Below are 25,095 nucleotides of genomic sequence, written 5' to 3'. Positions count from 1 at the left end.
ATGAGTCGTCCGGCCTGTAGGGGGCGCTTTAAAGGGTACATATTATCCAAATCAACTTTAATGAGTGATTAATCTAGTTACAGCCATGTTTCCTCAACATTAGTTTGGTCAAAGTTGTAATTTGATCGATTTATGTAAGTTTGAATAATCCTGTATTGTCCACCTACACCTACCCCCTATCCCCGCCCACATACCTGTACCTGTTAGTTGCGATTATTTGAATAACTAAGACTCCGAGTGACACATGTAGTGTTCTAAAATGTCCACGTTGAGTTTATGAGCGCTTTTCACAACCCTCCAAACCCAGAGCGAGTTTTGGCTAAGCTAGCAAACATTAGCACGCTAACAACGCACCGCTTCCTGCTTCACAGAGAATAAAGCGCCCCATAATTAGATGCAAAGAGCGCTCAATGGACTCATTTTCACCCAAATAGATGCTTTTACAATATATTTGTGCTATGGAAAAACAGATTTTTACTAAATTACATAAAAAAAACATTTACTGTTTTAGTTTTGAAACTTGTTAAAAACACCACTGCAAAAGCCATGGATGATCTTATGGACGATTCACACCAAAACGAATGATTTCAAAATAAAAGTCAAAGCAAAAGCATTCTGTTGTGTTCATGTTTGATTATCTGATGATTCTTAATGTCGTACAATAGCTTTTATTCACACACAAATTGAATTCTTCCAAAATACATATAGAAATATTGTTTTTTCTTTTTTCTCCCGTATTATTACATCTTATATCGTTCTAAACTCGCCTCCACAAACCCGTAATGACAATACTTTGTTATTTACAGACATTCTTTAATTCAAACTGCGATTTGACTCGCGGCCGAACAATGCCGTGTTTCTTTTACTCTCGCCGTTAGCTTGTTGTTAGCGCGTTGTTATCTGGATAGTGTTTCCGGCGCGTTCGCATCGGCTCGGTAACATTACACGAGATAATAAAGTAAAGTACGGCCTTCCTCTTCCTCTCGATGAGCGACGGGGATTGTTTCTACAGGAAGTGGCTCTTCCGCCGGTTTAGGTGGCGCTAAAGCACAGGACGAGCGGGATTTAGCCGCGCTGTCAAATGGGGTCATGCGGCCTGGAAAGTACTGGTTTGTTTGGTTTTTCTCAGCAAAAAAGAGGCGCGTAAAACATAAAACCATAAAACATTTACATCATGACAAATGTGACTGTACAAATGTGTTGCTAAAAAATCAAAACTCAACTAAAACCACAGTAAAAACTCATTTTTTTGATGGTAATTTTCTTTTAATTTGTCTAATGTCTGTGTTGTCTGTCTTTTGTGTTTTTTTGTTCTTGTTGTCCTACTATTGTTACTATTTTGTATTTGTTAATACATAAATTAAAAAAATGATACTAATAATAAAAATAATAATAAATAAATAAATAAAAATAAAATATATAATAATAAAATAACATAAAAACATGTTTTAATCAAAATTTAAATTAAAAATTGTTTCTTTATTCGTTGACAATACTAGGTCAGATTTACAGCAATACAATTCTAAAACTAGTCAAAAAATGTTAGTTTGTCACATTTATGCATCTTTTTCAGAACAAATGTTTTTTTTAGCATGTTTTGTGTTGATTAGTATCTTTTTTTTATTAATACTTTTGACAACTCTTGATGATATGATGTAAATACAGTAACTTTTTAGCCTGATTTTAATTGCTTCACTCTTTGTTCCATGAGTCCTTTATTTGCCAACAGTGGTGTTTTGTGAGATAAAAGTAATATATTAACACATAACTTGAGTCAAAGTTTTAGTTCCTTGTTCCACTGTGAGATTAGGGTTAATCAGTGACAAAAGCTCTAAACTGACAATATGAAACGTAGGAACTTCTTTTTGTGATTCGGCGCAAAATACGACAAAAAAATAAAATAAAAGCAATATATATCAAATCAAATAAGGCATGCGTTAAAAAAAAAAAACTATTTAAATTGACTATGTGCACAAAATTGACAGTTAAATTTGAAGATGTAGTGCAGTGAGGGGCGTGGCTCAAATCAAATCGTAAAGACTTTTATAAGAAGCAGATGCCTTTATTTACTTTTTAAACACATTAGAGGAATACTAAATGTACATAAATCGTGGTAGCAAGTCGTAATCTGGCTCCAAGAAATTCGTGGCTACATTTTTTGGCTACTCATCCCACTTTTGGAGATAAAGTTTAATATATACTGTGAATAATTTGATGTTGTCCACTCTTCACTGTTGTTTTTCACTAACCTAATGCATTCTGAGCCTCCTAAATATTCACCACGTTGAGTTTTTATAAGCGCTTTTCACAACTTTCTGAGCCCCAAGCGAGTTCTGGCTAAGCTAACAAACATTAGCATGCTAACAGCGCATTTCCTGCCTCACGGAGAACAAAACGCTCTATAATTTGATGCAAAGAGCGCACAATCGACTCATACATTTTTCACTCGAATAGATGATTTTACTTTGGCATACTCATTATTTGCCATATTTTCCACCCAAAAGTAACAGTATTCTAACTTGACTCCATTTTTTTTAGCTACTCATCCCACTTTTGGCGATAAAGTTTACTATATACTGTGAATAATTTGATATTGTCCACTCTTAAATGCATTTTTCTCTTTAGTCATAATTCCATCCATCCATTTTCTTCCACTTATCCGGGGCCGGGTCGCGGGGGCAGCAGTCTGAGCAGGGACTCCCAGACTTCCCTCTCCCCAGACACTTCCTCTAACTCCTCCGGGGGGATCCCGAGTCGTTCCCAGGCCAGCCGGGAGACATAGTCTCTCCAGCGTGTCCTGGGTCTTCCCCGGGGCCTCTTCCCGGTGGGACATGCCTGAAACACCTCCCGAGGGAGGCGCCCAGGAGGCATCCGGAACAGATGCCCGAGCCACCTCAGCTGGCTCCTCTCGACGTGGAGGAGCAGCGGCTCTACTCCGAGCTCCCCCCGTGTGGCCGAGCTCCTCACCTTATCTCTAAGGGAGCGCCCAGCCACACGGCGGAGGAAACTCATTTCGACCGCTTGTATCCGCAATCTTGTTCTTTCGGTCACTACCCAAAGCTCATGACCATAGGTGAGGTCAGAACGTAGACCGACCGGTAAATAGAGAGCTTTGCCTTTCGGCTCAGCTCCCTCTTTACCACAACGGTCCGATGCAGCGACTGCATCACTGCAGCCGCTGCACCGATCCGCCTGTCGATCTCACGCTCCATCCTTCACTCACTCGTGAACAAGACCCCGAGATACTTGAACTCCTCCACTTGGGGCAAGGACACCCCACCCACCTGGAGAGGGCAAGCCACCTTTTTCCGGTCGAGAACCATGGCCTCGGATTTGGAGGTGCTGATTCTCATCCCAGCCGCTTCACACTCGGCTGCAAACCGTCCCAGTGCATGTTGCAGGTCCGGGTTTGATGGAGCCATCAGGACAACATCGTCTGCAAACAGCAGAGATGAGATCCTGTGGTCCCCAAACCGGACACCCTCCGACCCCTGACTGCGCCTAGAAATTCTGTCCATAAAAATTATGAACAGAACCGGTGACAAAGGGCAGCCCTGGCGGAGTCCAACATGCACTGGGAACAGGTCTGACTTACTGCCGGCAATGCGAACACAGCTCCTGCTCCGGTCATACAGGGACCGGACAGCCCTGAGCAAAGGGCCCCGGACCCCGTACTCCCGGAGCACCCCCCAAAGGACACCCCGAGGGACACGGTCGAAAGCCTTCTCCAGATCCACAAAGCACATGTGGACTGGTTGGGCAAACTCCCATGAACCCTCGAGCACCCGATGGAGGGTATAGAGCTGGTCCAGTGTTCCACGACCGGGACGAAAACCACTCTGCTCCTCCTGAATCCGAGGTCGGATCTTTAGTCATAATTGTTGATTACAAAACAAACTCTTTTCCTAATCTAATTTAAAGTTTTTAACCATGTACGTCCACCTTTAGTCTGTGAAAACGTTGAATTATAGAATAGCTTTGCGTTCATTAAACTGGGTCAAGCGTCGCGGGCGTGTGTTGTGTATGAGCGGAGGAGAACGTTCCGGGTAATTACCTGTGGCTTTTTTTTGTTGTCAAGTGCGAAAAGGTTGAATTAAACAGGAAGGTCAAAGGTCGCTTTCGGCTTGAACACGGGCGGCGCTCGGAACAGGTAACGCTACACCTGCGTTTTACCGCGAAACGGGACACGAAAACACTAGAAAGGCGCGTGATAGAGGCGGGGCTTAAACAGCGACTTAACATGAAATAGAAGCTTGTTTGACCTTTAAACTGTTGCCATTAGAAAATAGGCCTCGTTAAAATGAGCGGCGCAAAGAACAAAGTACAAAAGTAGACGCACTGTACTACTAATACTTTTACTTCACTACATTTGAGAGCAGGTTACGGAACATTCTACTTTTTACGTTCAAAACAGGCCCGAAAAGTAGAAGAAGCATCCAAAATCTACTTCTATATTTCAACAATTCATGCTTAAAATATTAAAAAGTCATGTTAAAATGAACACATGACTTGGAGGTGATTTTGGATGTTTATATAAGTCATAACCTCCTGATGATTCTGTCCTTTCAGTTCTCGGTGGATTATCTCTGGTACTTTCACCTCCCGGCGCTCTGTGTTTGAACAAAACAAATGAGTTTTAATCCTTTAGAAAAGCCGGCGTGTCCCACTGCAAAGGGCGGCCGCCCACTCACCTGCGGCCGCCGCGCACTCGCCTGCGGCCCCGCGCACTCGCCTGCGGCCGCGCACTCGCCTGCGGCCGCCGCACACTCGCCTGCGGCTGCCGCGCACTCGCCTGCGGCCGCCGCACACTACATAAAAATGAGTCTACATAAAAAATGTGTTTTGCCGCACTGCAGTTATAGTGAAAACGCATTTATTTGGGTGAAAATGAGACCACAGTGCTCTCTCTGTGTTTCTGAAAAGCAGGAGAAGTGTGCCGTTAGCATGCTAATGTCTGTTAGCTTCACGCCAAAACTTGCTGTGGGCTCAGAGACTCGAGAAAAGTGCTTATGAACTCATTTTTATGACTATTTTGGATGCTGGGAAAGCGTTAGATAAGTGAGTGATACATGTGGAGTTTAAAACGAATTAGTTCTGTTTTTACCTTTAAAAACAGTAAATGTGTTATTGATTTTATGATTTGTGCACTGCTACATTTTCACATTTCCCCCCCTGGTCTCCCTTGACAAAGAAGTCTGGATTCTGGTCAAATTTAGGCAAATAAAACAGAAAAAAGAACAACATTCTAGCTTTGTTCATTTATTCCTGTCATTATTAAGCTTAGTTCATGGGTAAATGCTCGTTCAGCCACCGTTTACAGAATATACCGTAGCGCGTTAGCTCGAACGGGCCGCGCCTCGTCAACAGCTCCGCCGTCGCCATGGCTTCCGTCGACGCTCTCCGCCCACTAACACATTAACACACTAACTCCCGTGTCTCTGTCTGACTCCTGTGGCAGGTGCTTGGGCCCTGGCGACGGTGAGACTTCTGCTTTAACCCCGGGCTGCCTGACAACCACTCCCACTCTGAGGGAACCGAACGCTGCATGAGCTTAACCCTTAAAACACCGCTGCACGTCACACATTCCATTCTCCCCACAGACGTTTTCAGACCATCATTTCATATTCCTCTAAAAACAACCTCTTTTTCATTGATAAAATGTACAAAAAAATGATTATATTATACTTTTGCTGAAGTCAGTATAATCACTGGGTTTGACAGTGTACTACAAGTGCACAGTGATACGTCGAAATATTTTGGACATTTTTTCATTAAAGGTGCGTTTACACTTGTCCCGGTTTGAGACCAGTTTAATTCGGATGTAGATTTGGTTTGGTCCTGCTCCAGTCCAAGTTTAGTTCCACGTTTTGTGCCAGTTTTTGTTTCAATTTGAATGTGGAGTTTGAGCAAGTGTGAACGCACCCTCAGAAGTTAAAGGACACATATTATGCGAAATGTGCTTTTTTTTCTAACATTATTTCCTCATCAAAAACACACCTGGAGTAGCATTTAGCTTAATTCACACTGGTTTGATGGATCCTGGTTAGAAAGTCCTCTCTGTCAGAGCATCAAAAACACTCCGTTCTTCTCGATATCTGACATTTTCTCGATCTGTGACGCGGCTCTGAGAATCTTTCTGCTCTTTTTAAGTCAATAAATCACTGTCGGACTCATTCTGTGAATTTCTTTTCTCCCGTTTAATCACGATCAGTACAACTGCGCACTGAGACCAGGAAGTAAACAAGCGTATGCAGTGCAGTGGTGGCGCCATCTACTGCCTGCTGAGGGAATTACACTGCTCGTCCCTCGGGAAACAGCAGAGATCCAAATATAATTTTGTTGTCTAAAATATTAGTTGCCAAATTAAGATACTCAAGGTACTACGGCATGTTTAAAGGTGAATCGTGTATAATATGTGTCCTTTAATGTCAAATGTTATACTCAAAGCCTTTGATTCCTGAGTATTTAATTTGATTTCTCATTAAAAATACCACATTTGGTACCACTTTATAATAACTATACCTTAATTAGCCTTAATAAATCATGAACAACGACTTAATTCATGATGAACAAATTGTTTATTAAGAATCAATCTTAAAACTACTTAAAGGATTAGGTTTGATTAAGTAGCTACTAAACCTGAATCATTCTTACTAATCTGTTTGTCTTTGTTTATGCTTTATTAAGACTAATAAAAGTGAAACTACTGTCAAAGTGTCGCCAAATATTATACAGAACACAGAAAGCACAAATGTGTCGCTCAAAAATGGTTCCGATCACATTTTATTCCAAAAACAACTCTCTGCATGTCGCAAAAAATACATGTATCGTTTGCATTTTCCAACTTATTTCCATATATCGTCGTGTACTTGAAAATGAAGGAGCGTAAAGCAGGTTTTAAGGGTTAACTGGGCCTCAAATCCACAAATATTGCTCGATTCTGAATGTTTTGCATGTCGTCAACAAACTTAATATTGCATTTTTGAGTCTTTATTTTTGCGTTTTCAGGAAGAAGAGCGCGCGTCCTTTTGAGTCCGTTTGTTTGCCTTATTTAACATTTATATTCTGCTGTTTTATCTTCTGTGTTTTAGTCCCATCGAATCCTGCCAGAACTTCTACAAAGACTTCACGCTGCAGATCGATATGGCGTTCAACGTGTTTTTCCTGCTCTACTTCGGGCTCAGAGTGAGTTTGTCCACACTCCGGTCAAAGCAGTTTTAAGTCTGGGTTTTGGTCGATTTTTGTTGACTTTTTATCAGTTTGATTGAAATTAGAGGTGGGCGACATTGACAGAAATGAACAGTAGATAACAATAATCAGACGGAGATTTTTTTTTTTAAGATAAGATAAGCTATTCCTTTATTGTCCACACATGGGGAAATTTCATTGTTGCAACGCAGGTAGATACAGAGGAAAAAGACAGATAACTTATGGGAAAAAAAACAAAAACACTCTTAATAGATGAACTCTTATAAACAAAAACTCCTATAACCAAAACCTCTCATTTCCTAATAAGGAATGGAGGGGATAAATAAAGATAAAATAAAATGAAAATAGCGTAAGACAAGATAATACGAATAATAATGGTAAAATAATCAGTTTTAGCCCTTTAAGGTGTACATAAATGATTACTGTATTTTCTGGACTATAAGTCGCACTGGAGTATAAGTCGCACCAGCCAAAAAATGCAAAATAGAGAAGAAAAAAACATATATAAGTCGCACTGGAGTATAAGTCGCATCTTAGGGGGAAATTTATTTGATACAATCCAGGACCAAGAACAGACATTTCATCTGTAAATGCAGTTTAAAATAATAACAGATGAGAGAACATGGTGAATAGGTATGCTAACGCTAACACCTTCAGCTACATGACGTATGCTAACGCTAACACCTTCAGCTACATGACGTATGCTAACGCTAACACCTTCAGCTACATGACGTATGCTAACGCTAACACCTTCAGCTACATGACGTATGCTAACGCTAACACCTTCAGCTACATGACGTATGCTAACGCTAACGCTAACACCTTCAGCTACATGAGGCACAGACAGAACTGTGGTAAGTGTCTGGTATGTTAGCGTAAAATATGAACAGTTATTCAGATAACTATAGCATAAAGAACATGCTAACAAGATTAGCAAAGCATCAGTTTTACCCCAAATCACTAAATCCACTGAATTCTTCTTCCTCTGTGTCACTTCTAAACAACTCCACAAACTCCAGAGGAAGAGGAAGTGCAGATTCTTCTTCTGCGTCGCTTAGAGCCTAGAGCGCCCTCTTGTGGTTGCCAGTGTGAAAATAACAAATGATATCACATATAAGTCGCTCTGGAGTATAAGTCGCACCCCGGACAAAACTATGAAAAACGTGACTTTAACGAATGTCTCGATACTGTTGTCGATGTCACAATAATTACAAAAAACAATAAATTTTTTACTAATAGACCGTCATTTCTAACACAAAATAATATGGCTGTCTTTATGTTGCCATGTGGTCCTGAACTAGGTCTGGTCAAGCTCAAGAACATTCTAGAACTGTTCAGGAAAGATAACAGTTTGTCCTCTTTATGTGTATTTTTAGTATCTAATTTTTCAATGTTAGTTTCAGTATGAATTAGTATCTGGTTTTGGATCATTTTGACCCAGTTCTGAGTCCACACTCGTCCCCTGACCCCTCGTTCATTACACACTCCTGCTTTATTCAGCAGACTCTACAGTGCACTCAGTCACAGAGCGATTCGGACGCTCAGCTCAGTTCTTTCTCCTCGCCGCGGGTCACGTGACTGTGGTGTACGAGTGAAAACTAAACGTCTAAAAAGCTCAGATCAAAATGGATTTCTGTCATAAATATTGGTCAAATCCGTTTCACCCGCACTTATTCATGGACTAATAATCACCAAACTAGTCATGGATCTGACGTTAAACCACAAACAGACTGGCTTGTTCAACTTTTTGGCTGTGACGGTGACTCAAGCTAAGCTAGGCGGCTAACGCTAGCAACTTTGCGGCGTAACAGTTTATTTAAGAGCGTTTTTGTTCATAAATCTGCTTCACTCAGTCGCGTCAGGTCCAGTTAAAGACTACCACTCTTGCAATGCATTGTGGTCTATATTGATCGCCGGACACTACTTTTCAAGGTGCATTGTGGGAAAAATGGTGAGTTCACTAGTTTTTCACCTGCTGGAAATTCGGGACAGCACTAAAAATGTCCCTATAAAATAGAACCCTATGTAGGGAATAGTGTGGACATTCGGATGCAGCGGGTGCGTTTACTTTAGCATTAGCATTAGCATTAGCAGTAGCGTTTGTCTATTTCCCTACTGTAATTCCCTCTGCGCTAACACCAAATCCTGATGAGAAAACGCTCAACTGAAGGAAAGTAATGTGCGGATTTCGTTGTATACATTAATCTTAAGTTATGAAGTGAAGCAGGTGTCAAAGGTCAACACGTGCACAAATAAAGGGTCGTACGTGACCTGTGATCTTCCGTCACATTAAAGCGGGCGTGAGCGGCACAAAGTCACACCTCTAATCACGTTTAAGTGTATTACGGGCTGTACGGAGATTGGATGTCATGGCTCTTATGTCGCGCGCGTGAAGTGGGGTCGTGAAGGTCAATTGATTCTGGAAAAAAAGATTATGTTTTCGTGGATAAACGACAGACGGATATTAACCTTGATGTCCCAATACAGACGTGTTGTTTTCAATTAAAAATAAAACTTCAACGTTGCAGCTAAAGAGTAATTCACGCTTTGATGTTGATGTCAACTTGTCGACTTGATTTGACCAGATCTAAAACTACATCGCCGAGATGATGTCGTCAGGCATCCAGGGCCGTCGTTCAAAACAGAAGACGTTCACGGCCGACTAAAGACACGCCCTGTGCGTCGATTCGTCACCAAAAAGAGAAGACGCACGGCAAAATTCCTCACAATTATTAGGATATCGCACTGCATGGACCTATGTTCCCCGAGAACTATGTTCCCAGAGACCTATGTTCCCCGGTACCTATGTTCCCCAGTACCTATATGTTACCCGGTACCTATGTACCTATGTTACATAGGTACCTCCTCAAATGATAGAATAGGGAACTGGTTCAGGTTCCACATCCCCAATAGTTGTGCATAAATGTGTGGTTTTACAGCATTAATATGTGCAGCATATAACCCAAAACATGGTCTCTGGGAACATAGGTCTTGGGGAAGAGAACATAGGTCTTGGTGAACATAGGTCTTGGGGAAGGGAACATAGGTCTTGGGGAAGGGAACATAGGTCTTGGGGAACATAGGTCTTGGGGAAGGGAACATAGGTCTTGGGGAAGGGAACATAGGTCTTGGGGAACATAGGTCTCGGGGAAGGGAACATAGGTCTTGGTGAACATAGGTCTTGGGGAAGGGAACATAGGTCTTGGTGAACATAGGTCTTGGGGAAGGGAACATAGGTCTTGGGGAAGGGAACATAGGTCTTGGGGAACATAGGTCTTGGGGAAGGGAACATAGGTCTTGGGGAAGGGAACATAGGTCTTGGGGAACATAGGTCTCGGGAAACATAGGTCTCGGGGAAGGGAGGGAACATAGGTCTTGGTGAACATAGGTCTCGGGGAACATAGGTCTTGGGGAAGGGAACATAGGTCTTGGTGAACATAGGTCTTGGTGAACATAGGTCTTGGTGAACATAGGTCTTGGTGAACATAGGTCTTGGGGAAGGGAACATAGGTCTTGGTGAACATAGGTCTTGGTGAACATAGGTCTTGGGGAAGGGAACATAGGTCTTGGTGAACATAGGTCTTGGGGAAGGGAACATAGGTCTTGGTGAACATAGGTCTTGGGGAAGGGAACATAGGTCTTGGTGAACATAGGTCTTGGGGAAGGGAACATAGGTCTTGTGGAACATAGGTCTTGGGGAAGGGAACATAGGTCTAGGGGAACATAAGTCTCGGGGAACATAGGTCTTGGGGAAGGGAACATAGGTCTTGTGGAACATAGGTCTTGTGGAACATAGGTGTCGGGGAACATAGGTCTCGGGGAACATAGGTGTCGGGGAAGGGAACATAGGTGTGACCCCGCAGAAAGCTCGTTTTGTTTATGTCCTCATGGTAATCCCGTCTGCTGCCAGTAGATGGAGCGCTAACGACAACTCCTGTGCGGGTAGAAAGTCACTCTGTGCATTATTTACAGTTCCAAAGCACAAGACGTCAAAGGAAAGGAACAACTTTGAAGCAACGATAAACAATACCTAATGTGTCTCATTCTTACCTCTTCTTCTTCTTCTTCTTCTTCTTCTTCTTCTTCTTCTTCTTCTTCTTCTTCTTCTTCTTCTTCTTCTTCTTCTTCTTCTTCTTCTTCTTCTTCTTCTTCTTCTTCTTCTTCTTCTTCTTCATCTTCTTCTTCTTCTTCTTCTTCTTCTTCTTCTTCTTCTTCTTCTTCTTCTTCTTCTTCTTCTTCTTCTTCTTCTTCTTCATCTTCTTCTTCTTCTTCTTCTTCTTCTTCTTCTTCTTCTTCTTCTTCTTCTTCTTCTTCTTCTTCTTCTTCTTCTTCTTCTTCTTCTTCTTCTTCTTCTTCTTCTTCTTCTTCTTCTTCTTCTTCTTCTTCTTCTTCTTCTTCTTCTTCTTCTTCTTCTTCTTCTTCTTCTTCTTCTTCTTCTTCTTCTTCTTCTTCTTCTTCTTCTTCTTCTTCTTCTTCTTCTTCTTCTTCTTCATCTTCTTCTTCTTCTTCTTCTTCTTCTTCTTCATCTTCTTCTTCTTCTTCTTCTTCTTCTCTCCAGTTCATCGCGGCCAACGACAAGCTGTGGTTCTGGCTGGAGGTGAACTCGGTGGTGGATTTCTTCACCGTTCCTCCCGTCTTCGTGTCCGTGTACCTGAACAGGAGCTGGCTCGGTAAAAACATTTTATTCTTTTTATATTCGGGCTATTTGGTCTTTTTTACGGTCGGATTAAGAACTGACGGTGAAAGAAACTATGGCTGCGCAATTTTGGAACGATTGTGAAATGGCTGTTGCGTGCTGCGATATCGATGCTCTTACGGTCGAGCTGGTGAATGAAAAAGTTAAGAGACAAAACCAAGACAAATTGAGGCTAATTTAGACTGAATACGGAACATTATGGATAAAATCTGCCTTTTTCAACATTCTCTTTTTAAAAACAGTTGAAGAACCTTGATGTTGTATATATACTTTATACTTTATTGTAATATTGTTTTTTTTGGTTGCAGTATATTGAACAGCCCTAAGTACTGACTGTGTATTTAGTGACTTTTTGTGCACTTATGATTCATGTTTAGTTCAGTTCAAGCTAAAACTCATTGGTATCGTATCAATGTCCTTATGGTCTGAGGATCTTGCTCTAGTCTTACTTGTTGTCATAGAAACAAATGACTTTGAATCATGGTAAACCACCAGGTGTGACTGACCAAGGCCCAACAAAAAGAAACCAAACTAAAAACAGAATTTAACAAGAACTAAACCAGGACAAAGCCAGAGTTAACAAACGTCTAAACCAAGGCTAAACCAGGTCTAAACCAGGTCTAAACCAGGTCTAAACCAGGTCTAAACCAGGACTAAACCAGGTCTAAACCAGGTCTAAACCAGGTCTAAACCAGGACTAAACCAGGACTAAACCAGGTCTAAACCAGGACTAAACCAGGGCTAAACCAGGACTAAACCAGGTCTAAACCAGGTCTAAACCAGGTCTAAACCAGGACTAAACCAGGACTAAACCAGGACTAAACCAGGACGAAACCAGGACTAAACCAGGACGAAACCAGGTCTAAACCAGGACTAAACCAGGGCTAAACCAGGACTAAACCAGGTCTAAACCAGGTCTAAACCAGGTCTAAACCAGGACTAAACCAGGACTAAACCAGGTCTAAACCAGGTCTAAACCAGGACTAAACCAGGTCTAAACCAGGTCTAAACCAGGACTAAACCAGGTCTAAACCAGGTCTAAACCAGGACTAAACCAGGACTAAACAGGACTAAACCAGGACTAAACCAGGTCTAAACAGGTCTAAACCAGGACTAAACCAGGTCTAAACCAGGTCTAAACCAGGACTAAACCAGGACTAAACCAGGACTAAACCAGGACTAAACCAGGACTAAACCAGGTCTAAACCAGGTCCAAACCAGGTCTAAACCAGGTCTAAACCAGGACTAAACCAGGTCTAAACCAGGTCTAAACCAGGTCTAAACCAGGACTAAACCAGGACTAAACCAGGTCTAAACCAGGTCTAAACCAGGACTAAACCAGGACTAAACCAGGTCTAAACCAGGTCTAAACCAGGTCTAAACCAGGACTAAACCAGGACTAAACCAGGACTAAACCAGGTCTAAACCAGGACTAAACCAGGTCTAAACCAGGACTAAACCAGGACTAAACCAGGTCTAAACCAGGTCCAAACCAGGTCTAAACCAGGTCTAAACCAGGTCTAAACCAGGTCTAAACCAGGACTAAACCAGGTCTAAACCAGGTCTAAACCAGGACTAAACCAGGTCTAAACCAGGACTAAACCAGGACTAAACCAGGACTAAACCAGGACTAAACCAGGTCTAAACCAGGTCTAAACCAGTACTAAACCAGGTCTAAACCAGGACTAAACCAGGTCTAAACCAGGACTACATCATGGATAACAATCCATATCAAAGATCATGTCAATAACCCTGACTCCAACACTGCCCCCTGCTGGAGATTTAGTGTCGTACAACTGTCAGTCAAACGTGTTGAACCATTTTTAAACTCATCATTTTCACATTCATTACTCTGTGACTCTCTGCATTGCGTTGCTTGTGTGGCTGCTACCATGGCAACCTTTTACAAACAAGTCCATCATTTGCTCATGTGTTGTTGATTGGATTGAGACGGTTTGGACAGAAAAGCGAGTGCGTTTAATGTCGCACACGTTCTGTTTCCTCTTAAACAAATACATCCTTTAGTAGGATTTATGACATTTGTTTCACGATTGTGTCGTAGTGTTGTGTTTTCTGATTCCGCCTCCTTCACAGCCTCCCACTTCAGAGCCTGTTGCATAATCTCCTGTAAAGAATGAATAACACACTGGCCTTTATGTCTCTCTGCTGCTGCCCTCTGGTGGCGGGACGCGGTACAGCAGCTTATTTTTCCCACACTCTTGACTTGGCATTTTGATTTATTCATACGAGTTTGTCCTTTTTTAACATGTTGCGCTCTGTGTGAAAGTAACACTGGATTTTTGCTTTTGTCACTTTTTAGTTTTTTTTTACCAAAACGATCACGTATCTGTGGAAAAGTACTGTTACTTTTAAAAAAAAATGACTCAATAAAAGTAGCAGTGGCCGATATTGATAAAGACGTACACCTTGATATGTTTTTGCATAATTTTAATGACAATATTTAGAGTTTATCATGGCAAAAAAAACAACTTTTGAAATTCAAAAACTGAAATCCAACAGTTTCTTTGCAAACAATTTGATACAGAAAGTAGCACTAATTTGGTCTAAATTATCTTTTAAACTCATGTGTCTTAACCTTTCTTTTCATAGGATGCCCTTTTTTGTATTTTATCATTATTATTTTTATTATTATCTTTTTTTGTCTTGTGTTTTTTTTCTTCTTCTTCTCTCTTTTTTCAGTTTGAAAAAATAAATAAACCACTAATAACTAAACTAATTAATTAAATATGTGAGAACAGACGACCTTGTACATAAACATGACCGTTTTTAGTGTTAAATGGCACTGATTAAAAAAATTTAAAAAATCTGTATAATTAATATTGAAAATATTTTTTTTTGAATGAGACAAAATCAAATCAAAATCAAGACTTTCCCACATTGAACTTTCTGAAAGACAAAATAATATCAAATGTGACAAAAACAGCATCTTTACATTCAAGTCATTGTTTATGCTCTAAATTGAACAAAAATGCTTAAAATTTTAACAATTCTCATTTTTTTGTTCTTACGATTCCATTGTGACCTGAATAATTAATTAAATTTCAATTCCATTTATTTTGGTAACGCCCAAAACCAGCGCAGCAGTTTCCTCGAGGGGCAACAGTGACTAAACAATTACAACGATAGATTTACTGAATAATCCTGACGTCTACGATCAATAACAAACATGAAATAGTGTGATAAAAGTATTTTCTACTGTATAAATAAAAGCCCTGCTGTTTGTTTACATTTTTATGCCGCGATGTCATCATTTAGTTCCTTTCTACTTTCCTAAAATATTCCCTGAAGTAAAATACAACTGGAACTTTCTCCCTCGTGATCACGTCCGTCTGAGTTTAATGCACATTTATCTGTGGTTTCCAGTTGAAACTGTGATATTGCAGTGTTGTTGTTGTTCCGTGTTTTTCCGTGTTCTTCCCGTGTTCTTCCCGTGTTCTTCCAGTGTTCTTCCCGTGTTCTTCCCGTGTTCTTCCAGTGTTCTTCCAGTGTTCTTCCCGTGTTCTTCTAGTGTTCTTCCCGTGTTCTTCCAGTGTTCTTCCCATGTTCTACTTGTGTTTTTCCGTGTTCTTCCAGTGTTCTTCCTGTGTTCTTCCCGTGTTCTTCCTGTGTTCTTCCCGTGTTCTTCCAGTGTTCTTCCCGTGTTCTTCCAGTGTTCTTCCAGTGTTCTTCCCGTGTTCTTCCCGTGTTCTTCCAGTGTTCTTTCAGTGTTCTTCCCGTGTTCTTCCAGTGTTCTTCCCGTGTTCTTCTTGTGTTTTTCCGTGTTCTTCCCGTGTTCTTCCTGTGTTCTTCCCGTGTTCTTCCAGTGTTCTTCCCGTGTTCTTCCAGTGTTCTTCCCGTGTTCTTCCCGTGTTCTTCCAGTGTTCTTCCAGTGTTCTTCCCGTGTTCTTCTAGTGTTCTTCCCGTGTTCTTCCAGTGTTCTTCCCATGTTCTTCTTGTGTTTTTCCGTGTTCTTCCAGTGTTCTTCCTGTGTTCTTCCCGTGTTCTTCCTGTGTTCTTCCCGTGTTCTTCCAGTGTTCTTCCCGTGTTCTTCCAGTGTTCTTCCCGTGTTCTTCCCGTGTTCTTCCAGTGTTCTTTCAGTGTTCTTCCCGTGTTCTTCCAGTGTTCTTCCCGTGTTCTTCCCGTGTTCTTCTTGTGTTTTTCCGTGTTCTTCCCGTGTTCTTCCTGTGTTCTTCCCGTGTTCTTCCAGTGTTCTTCCCGTGTTCTTCCAGTGTTCTTCCCGTGTTCTTCCCGTGTTCTTCCAGTGTTCTTCCAGTGTTCTTCCCGTGTTCTTCCAGTGTTCTTCCCGTGTTCTTCCAGTGTTCTTCCCGTGTTCTTCTTGTGTTTTTCCGTGTTCTTCCCGTGTTCTTCCTGTGTTCTTCCCGTGTTCTTCCAGTGTTCTTCCCGTGTTCTTCCAGTGTTCTTCCCGTGTTCTTCCCGTGTTCTTCCAGTGTTCTTCCAGTGTTCTTCCAGTGTTCTTCCCGTGTTCTTCCCGTGTTCTTCCCGTGTTCTTCTTGTGTTCTTCTTGTGTTTTTCCGTGTTCTTCCCGTGTTCTTCCAGTGTTCTTCCAGTGTTCTTCCAGTGTTCTTCCAGTGTTCTTCTTGTGTTTTTCCGTGTTCTTCCCGTGTTCTTCCTGTGTTCTTCCCGTGTTCTTCCAGTGTTCTTCCAGTGTTCTTCCCGTGTTCTTCCAGTGTTCTTCCAGTGTTCTTCCAGTGTTCTTCCCGTGTTCTTCCCGTGTTCTTCTTGTGTTCTTCTTGTGTTTTTCCGTGTTCTTCCAGTGTTCTTCCAGTGTTCTTCCAGTGTTCTTCCAGTGTTCTTCTTGTGTTTTTCCGTGTTCTTCCCGTGTTCTTCCTGTGTTCTTCCCGTGTTCTTCCAGTGTTCTTCCAGTGTTCTTCCCGTGTTCTTCCAGTGTTCTTCCAGTGTTCTTCCAGTGTTCTTCCCGTGTTCTTCCCGTGTTCTTCTTGTGTTCTTCTTGTGTTTTTCCGTGTTCTTCCCGTGTTCTTCCTGTGTTCTTCCCGTGTTCTTCTTGTGTTCTTCCAGTGTCCTTCCCGTGTTCTTCCCGTGTTCTTCCCGTGTTCTTCCCGTGTTCTTCCCGTGTTCTTCCCGTGTTCTTCCCGTGTTCTTCCTGTGTAGTATTATTATTTGTATTATTTCTTTTTCTTTTTCTCCCTTTTCTCTTCTTCTTCTTCTTCTTCTTATTTATATTTATTATTTGTATGATTATTCAGTGTTTGTGGCGAGCTCCTTGTCTTTGCTCTAGTGGGAAAATGTTCTGCTTTTTACATCTTTTAACAACATTGTATATTTATTCAGAAAAGGCTTTAATGGTTTTGTGCATCGTGTTATTGTTGTGGAATAATAGTCAGTTATGAGATATTTTCAAACAATTCTTTTTTTTGGTTAAATTAAAAGAAATATGACAATTTTAGCAGCAAATTAAGTCCTTTCTGCTCAGCCTTTCCTCAAAAAAAGTCATTGTAAATGTAAAAAGTGTTTTATACAACTGTTTATGTCAAATTAATCATTCATAAAGTGTGATGTCATGTGATGTCATGTGATGTCATGTGATGTCACACGTTGAGGATCAATAACGTGTGAAGAGAACGACAAGTCGAGAAAATGAAGGATTTTACGGCTGTTTTTGGTCAATAAATCACAAACGACATGTGGTCATCCCACTGCTGTGGTCATCCCGCTGCTGTGGTCATCCCGCTGCTGTGGTCATACTGCTGCTGTGGTCATCCCGCTGCTGTGGTCATCCCACTGCTGTGGTCATACTGCTGCTGTGGTCATCCCGCTGCTGTGGTCATACCACTGCTGTGGTCATACTGCTGCTGTGGTCATCCCGCTGCTGTGGTCATCCCACTGCTGTTGTCATACTGCTGCTGTGGTCATCCCACTGCTGTGGTCATCCCGCTGCTGTGGTCATCCCGCTGCTGTGGTCATACTGCTGCTGTGGTCATCCCACTGCTGTGGTCATCCTGCTGCTGTGGTCATACTGTGGTCATCCCACTGCTGTGGTCATCCCACTGCTGTGGTCATCCCGCTGCTGTGGTCATCCCACTGCTGTGGTCATCCTGCTGCTGTGGTCATCCCACTGCTGTGGTCATCCCACTGCTGTGGTCATCCCGCTGCTGTGGTCATCCCACTGCTGTGGTCATCCCGCTGCTGTGGTCATACCACTGCTGTGGTCATACTGCTGCTGTGGTCATCCCGCTGCTGTGGTCATCCCACTGCTGTGGTCATACTGCTGCTGTGGTCATCCCACTGCTGTGGTCATCCTGCTGCTGTGGTCATACTGTGGTCATCCCACTGCTGTGGTCATCCCGCTGCTATGGTCATCCCGCTGCTGTGGTCATCCCACTGCTGTGGTCATCCCACTGCTGTGGTCATCCCGCTGCTATGGTCATCCCGCTGCTGTGGTCATCCCGCTGCTGTGGTCATCCTGCTGCTGTGGTCACACCGCTGCTGTGGTCATACTGCTGCTGTGGTCACACCGCTGCTGTGGTCATACTGCTGCTCTTTTCATCATTACGTCATCTGTGATTAATTTAGGGATTAATTCCATTCAGTAAACCCGCGCACAGAAACACGCTCCGCTCCGTCGCTCCTCCCCCTCATCCTCCTCTTCCTCCTCCTCTTTCTCTTCCTCCTCCCCCTCCTCCTCCCCCTCCTCCTCCTCCTCTTCCTCCTCCTCCTCCCCCTCCTCCTCCCCCTCCTCCTCCTCCTCTTCCTCCTCCTCCTCCCCCTCCTCCCTCTCGCCCCGAACACTCCTCCCGTCCCAAGATTAGTCGGCGGGTTGTGCGAGCGCGTGGGCCCCGGGGCCGGAGTCGCCTCTTTCCTGGGGATGATTCCTAAAGGAGCTTAAAGTGCAATATCCTGATGGAGAAAGGGGAAGACTTAAGCTCGGGACAGCAGGCTTTCAAATCTACAAACGACCTGTTGGCCGCGAGCATGAAGACGCCGCTGCCGCCGCCGCCGCCTCGCTCTTCCTCCACGCACTCCCTTCACACCGGACCGGAGGACGTTGTCGCGGCTCGTTTTCGGTGACAGTTTCCTCCCCCTTGGACGTTTCGGCACCATGATCCCGACCAAAATGCTGGCGTACCGGGGTGCGGAGGGCGGCGCGCACAGCCAGGCCGTCCAGTGCACGCGGCGGCGCAAGAAGTCGACCGGGGAGCTGTTCCAGAAGGGCTTCAGGGTGCGCGCGGGGCACCAGGAGAAGGAGGAGCAGGAGGGGGTGCTGCACAGCCTCGCCGCCGGCTGCCGGGTCGTCCGCTACTGGGGTGAGAGCACGGAGCGGGGCGGGGGAGAGGCTGGCGGTGCGGGGCGTCCGGCGCGGGGCAGGACGGCGGGGTTTACTGGGTTAAACTGGGAGATTTGGGCGATGTGGAGGTTGATGCCGTCGGTGGAGCTGTTCTGACACATTAGAGTTAAAACTAGGAAAATACACTTGTTTTAGGCATAAAATGTTCATGGAATATTAAGTGAAATGATGTGAAATGATCTTGAAATAAGCTTAATAATTGTACTTATTTTGCAGAAAAGTCTTAAAACAAGATAAATCCAATATTTTTGTCTGTATTTAAATGAATAAAACTTAGTTAGATTTATGAATCTTGCAGTAATGCTATTTTATTTATGTATTATATTCTTTACATTTCTATATAGATGGACATTTTGCTGCAGATTGAATTTTCCATAATCATTTTGTACATGTTTTTTAGATAATTTTGCGCGTTATTATGACTTAAATTGACTCGTTGAATCGTGTCAGTAAATTAGTCTCTATGATTAATATAGTTTTTGTTCAGTTTTTCTGTTTGAAACACTTAAAACGCGACACAGAGCTTGTTGTGTTTGTGTGGGGAATATTGAAATGTTCACTTCACTCTCGGCTGTGATGGTAGAAACTAATCAGAATTAGCTAAATCTGGTTCAAAGATTAGCGTGTTTGTACATGATTAGGGGCGTCACAGATTTACATTTCAGTTTGACGATTATTGTGAGAATAAACATTCAACGATTGTTCATCACATGAACAACAATAAATCCAAAAATCTTCTTTCCTTGTTTTTTCATCATCATATTTCCGCACCGCAATATGTGAAATCCAACTTTTTGAATGACAAATTTGACATAAAAAAGCACTTTTTTGAGGAAATGCTGAGCAGAAAACACTAAAATCAACTTTTAAAAGACTGACTTTGAAAATTGTCACTTTTCCTTAAATTTGATTCAAAGGTGTATAATTTTTCTTCTAAAATTTCATGATTTTTTTTTTGTACAAATATATATACATAAATGAATTAAACTAATACATAATAAACATAAGTATTTCAAAAAAAGTCCTTCTTCAAATTAAGTCTATAATACTGTTTATTTAAAGAAAACACATATTTGCTGTGACCAAACGGCCTCCGAACGTGTAATTGTTGTATACTTTATTCACTGTACTGTACTGTGTACTGTACTGTGTACTGTACTGTACTATACTGTACTATACTGCACTGTACTGTACTGTACTGTACTGCACAATGTACTGTACTGTGTACTGTACTGTGTACTGTACTATACTGTACTATACTGTACTATACTGCACTGTACTGTACTGCACAGTGTACTGTACTGTGTACTGTACTGTGTACTGTACTGTACTGTACTGTACTGTACTATACTGCACTGCACTGTACTGCACTGCACTGTACTGCACTGCACTGCACTGTGTACTGTACTGTGTACTGTACTGTGTACTGTACTGTACTGTACTGTACTGTACTATACTGTACTATACTGTACTATACTGCACTGTACTGTACTGCACAGTGTACTGTACTGTGTACTGTACTGTGCTATACTGTACTATACTGTACTATACTGCACTGCACTGTACTGCACTGCACTGTACTGCACTGCACTGCACTGTGTACTGTACTGCACTGGACCTGTGATGTAGTTAAAGTTCCACTGTGTAACTTTTTAACAGAGACATGGAGTGAATCAGAAATATGTTTTGTCTTTTTGGATTTTTTTCTGGTAAAAACTTCCAAATCTTACTTTTATATTTACGTATTTAGCCCACGTCTGCTCGTTTCCATGGAGATGTAATTCCTTTGACTATAATATTCCACAGTGTGGCACAAAATGTGTATCTGCCTGAAGAATGTCTGGTTTGCTCTTCAGTTCACTTTTCGGTTTATTCTCTGGTCCACTCTCTGGTCCACTCTCTGGTCCACTCTCTGGTCCACTCTCTGGTCCACTCTCTGGTCCACTCTTCACTCTCTGGTCCACTCTCTGGTCCACTCTCTTTGCCCTTGACCTCTCCGCTCTCTGATTTTCGAGATTTGACGTCACCTGCCGCCGCTCGGATAATAATCCGCTGCTGCATTTATTAAACCGTGATTATCGTCGTCAGGTGTAAGAATCCACTCTGTCAGATTAGAGCAGGGGCCAATGGGGCCGTGCGCTTCAAGTCGCAGCGTTAGAGCAGGGGCCAATGGGGCCGTGCGCTTCAAGTCGCAGCGTTAGCGTTAGAGTTAGCGTAGCGTTCGGTTGCTAAAATGCACCCGCTGACGGTCGACATGGGCGAAAGCTGGAAAGGTAATTGTCTTTACGTGTTTTTTAACGTACATTTAAATACTAATGTTTGTACTTTCTTTGTGTTTTCCCTCTCGCAGGTTTGAGGTTCCTGAGGGCCTTAAGGTTGATACAGTTCTCAGAAATATTACAGTTTTTGAATATTCTGAAGACGAGGTAAGTGAGATTTGAGCTGGTCTTTGGATCGTTGCATGCGTTTGTGGAAATGTCAAATGTGAAACGTCTGTTGAGTCGGCGGAAAATACTCACATATTTCGTTTTTGATGCACATGACGGATTTAACTCCTGGATATTTCATCTGCTAATCTGATCATACTTCTGTCTGATTTCAGAGTATGTTTTCATCAAAAATATCAAATTTCACTTATCACATTATCAAGAAAATAAACACGTTCATGACCAATGACGACATTTAGGCAAGTTTATTTGTCGAGCACATTTCATACACAGGCAGTTCAAAGTGCTTCACAGCAGGAAAAATGCATTAAAATCACAAAGACGTGACAGAAACAGAATTATAATAAAATTAACTAAATAAAAATAAAAAAAACACTTCGCCAAATCCAAATGTATGGGACCACATTGGCAGCATTCCAGACACTCCTTCCCATATTTATTTGACATTGCAGCATGACAGGTGCAGCATGACAGGTGCAGCATGACAGGTGCAGCATGACAGATGCAGCATGACAGGCGTCTCCGGGATGGACACGTCACTTTTAGATTGATTCTTTCCCATATCTGTGCGCTTTCTGCAAACTGTAACGTCGGTGCTGAGCGTCTGTTTCTTTTACCACGACTCTCTCATCGACGCCTCCACCTGATGTGACTCTTTGTATCTTTATCGACCTCGTCTCGTCGGCCCCGCCCTAGATTCAGCTTAACTAATTGTCTCAGACAAAATTCGACCAATTTACATTTATGTACCGTATTTTCTGGAGTATAAGCAGCCAAAAAATGCATAATAGAGAAGGAAAAAACATATATAGTCGCACTGGAGTGTGAAATAAGGTTAAAAGTGTGAAAATAACAAGTATTATCACATATAAGTCGGTCCGGAGTATAAGTATATAAGTATAAATATAAGTATAAGTCGCACCCCGGCCAAAACGATGAAAAAAGTCCGGAAAATACAGGATTTTCCTTCAAGTTGAATTCAAGTTAATCCGACATAAACAAAACAATTTAATTTTTTTATTTTATTTTGTTGGGTTGATTTATTATGATTAAAATATATTGCCCTTGTTCATTTTTTTATTTTTTAAAGAAGAAAATGATCAAATACAGGTTTAACACAAGAATACTACGACTACTACTACTACTACTACTACTACTACTACTACTACTACTCTCGCTTCTACTTGTTACGATTTTAACACAGATTTTTTCTAAATTCTTAAAATACAGATTCTGCAGAGGACAATGACAACAGATTTGAGCTTTATTTTGAAAGGATGCGCTTGAACGTTAATAATCTCTGCATTTTCCCGCAGATGTGGCAGGAGCTTACGCCTCTAATCCCTTTCATTCATGTGTCAAACGTACTGCGTGTGAATACTTCTGTGAATACTTCTGTGACTTATACGTGTGTACTTTCCCCGTGTCTTCGCAGTAACTCGATAAAGCTGGTCAACCTGTGCTCCATCTTCATAAGCACATGGCTCACCGCCGCAGGGTTCATACATCTGGTGAGTGAAGTCCACACTCTGAAATGTACTACCGTATTGTCTGGAGTATAAGTCGCACCGGGCGGAAAAAAAAAAGCATAATAGAGAAGAAAAATAAACATATATAGGTCGCACTGGAGTATAAGTCGCACTTTGTAAATTGGGCCTAAATGCCCTGTAATACTGCGCCTAAAGACGCTCAAACTAAGGGATAAACTAGAACTAAAACAAGAGCTAAACCTGGACTAGACCAGGACAAAACCAGGACAAAACCAGGACTAAACCTGGACAAAACCAGGACAAAACCAGGACAAAACTAGGACCAAACCAGAACAAAACCAGGACCAAACCAGGACAAAACCAGGACTGAATCAGGACTAAATCAGGACTAAACCAGGACTAAACCAGGACTAAACCAGGACTAAACCAGGACTAAACCAGGACAAAACCAGGACTAAACCTGGACAAAACCAGGACCAAACCAGAACAAAACCAGGACCAAACCAGGACAAAACCAGGACTGAATCAGGACTAAATCAGGACTAAACCAGGACTAAACCAGGACTAAACCAGGACTAAACCAGGACTAAACCAGGACTAAACCTGGACAAAACCAGGACCAAACCAGAACAAAACCAGGACCAAACCAGGACAAAACCAGGACTGAATCAGGACTAAATCAGGACTAAACCAGGACTAAACCAGGACTAAACCAGGACTAAACCAGGACTAAACCAGGACTAAATCAGGACTAAACCAAGACTAAACCAGGACTAAACCAGGACCAAACCAGGACTAAACCAAGACTGAACCAGGACTAAAACAGGACCAAACCAGGACAAAAAAACAGGACAAAACCAGGATGAATGTTAACATCTTATATGATTGGTTTTATTTAAAAAAGAAAGAAAAAATGAATACAAAAATAAAATAAAATAAATAATAATAATATTAATAATATAATAGTTTACTCTATTCTTGACTGATTAAAGACGAGACCGTTTTGTCCTCTAAATGAGACGGTGTGAAACTGTCTAAACTCTGACCTCAGATCAGATCAAACTCATGACTCTCCACCAGATCTTCACAGACTTTACACCTTCCTGCACGTCTCCTTTATCATATCTAGATTAAACAATAACTAGGTAAATGTTATGTTTTAATGTTATAAATCATCGTTTGTTTGTCTAAAATTGAGTGTGCTTCTCCTTCAGCAGTTTGTCCTTTCTAGGCCTCCGTCCGAACAGGAAGTGATGGAGCCTCTTCTGGATTTCCCCAAACCCCTGAAACTTGTTACAGTTTTTGTTCCGTAATTCTGAGACTGCGACAAATATATTTAGAGACTTTTAATGTGAAAATAAATAAGCAGTAATCTAACGAACACCTGAAGGAATCGAACAGAACCACATGTCATTACACGTTGTAGAAATGAGTTAAAGGTGCACCGTGTAACTTTTCTGGACAGGTCAAACCTCATATTCACGGAGCAATGGTCATAAATATCAAATGGGAAGTCATCGCCGCAGCTGTCAATCAAAACAATGGGTTCTGGATCTGAGAATGGGACTTAAAGGACAAATATTACGCAATTATTTGTTTGGTTAGTGGCCTTTAAACACGCTCTTGAGCTACTTTGGCATCTTATGTTTAAGAATAAAGTTGGGCGACTATTTATGGACTTAAAAACAGCACAGAAGATTCTCAGAGCCACGTCGCAGGTCGCGAAAACGTCAGTTATCAAGGAGATTCAGAACGGAGTGTTTCTGACGCTCATAGGGGAGAAGATTTTCTAACCAGGATTCATCAAACTAGCGTAAATGAAGCTAAATGATTCTCCAGCTGTGTTTATGATGAGGGAACAATGTTAAAACAGGATTAAAAGAGAGAAAAAAAAGAGTACATTTTGCATAATATGTGTCCTTTAAGGGG

At 42.0% G+C, this 25,095-nt stretch overlaps 1 protein-coding gene across 2 annotated transcripts in view; it reads left to right on the top strand.

The window, feature by feature from the left end:
- The window catches only part of LOC140369029 (calcium-activated potassium channel subunit alpha-1-like), a 212,403-nt gene that overhangs the window by 76,149 nt on the left and 111,159 nt on the right, over positions 1 to 25,095 (top strand). For both annotated transcript variants that reach the window (XM_072456237.1, XM_072456235.1), the window contains exons 4-7: positions 7,092 to 7,185; positions 11,768 to 11,879; positions 21,580 to 21,655; positions 23,112 to 23,187. In XM_072456237.1, the coding sequence (XP_072312338.1) occupies positions 7,092 to 7,185; positions 11,768 to 11,879; positions 21,580 to 21,655; positions 23,112 to 23,187 (358 nt within the window). The remainder of the gene's footprint in view (positions 1 to 7,091; positions 7,186 to 11,767; positions 11,880 to 21,579; positions 21,656 to 23,111; positions 23,188 to 25,095) is intronic.

This window comes from Eucyclogobius newberryi, unplaced genomic scaffold (genome assembly GCF_026437365.1).
Source record: "Eucyclogobius newberryi isolate DKJ021-1_F unplaced genomic scaffold, fEucNew1.0.hap1 SCAF_20, whole genome shotgun sequence".
NCBI lineage: Eukaryota > Metazoa > Chordata > Actinopteri > Gobiiformes > Gobiidae > Eucyclogobius > Eucyclogobius newberryi.
This window is presented reverse-complemented; position numbering and strand designations above follow the sequence as displayed.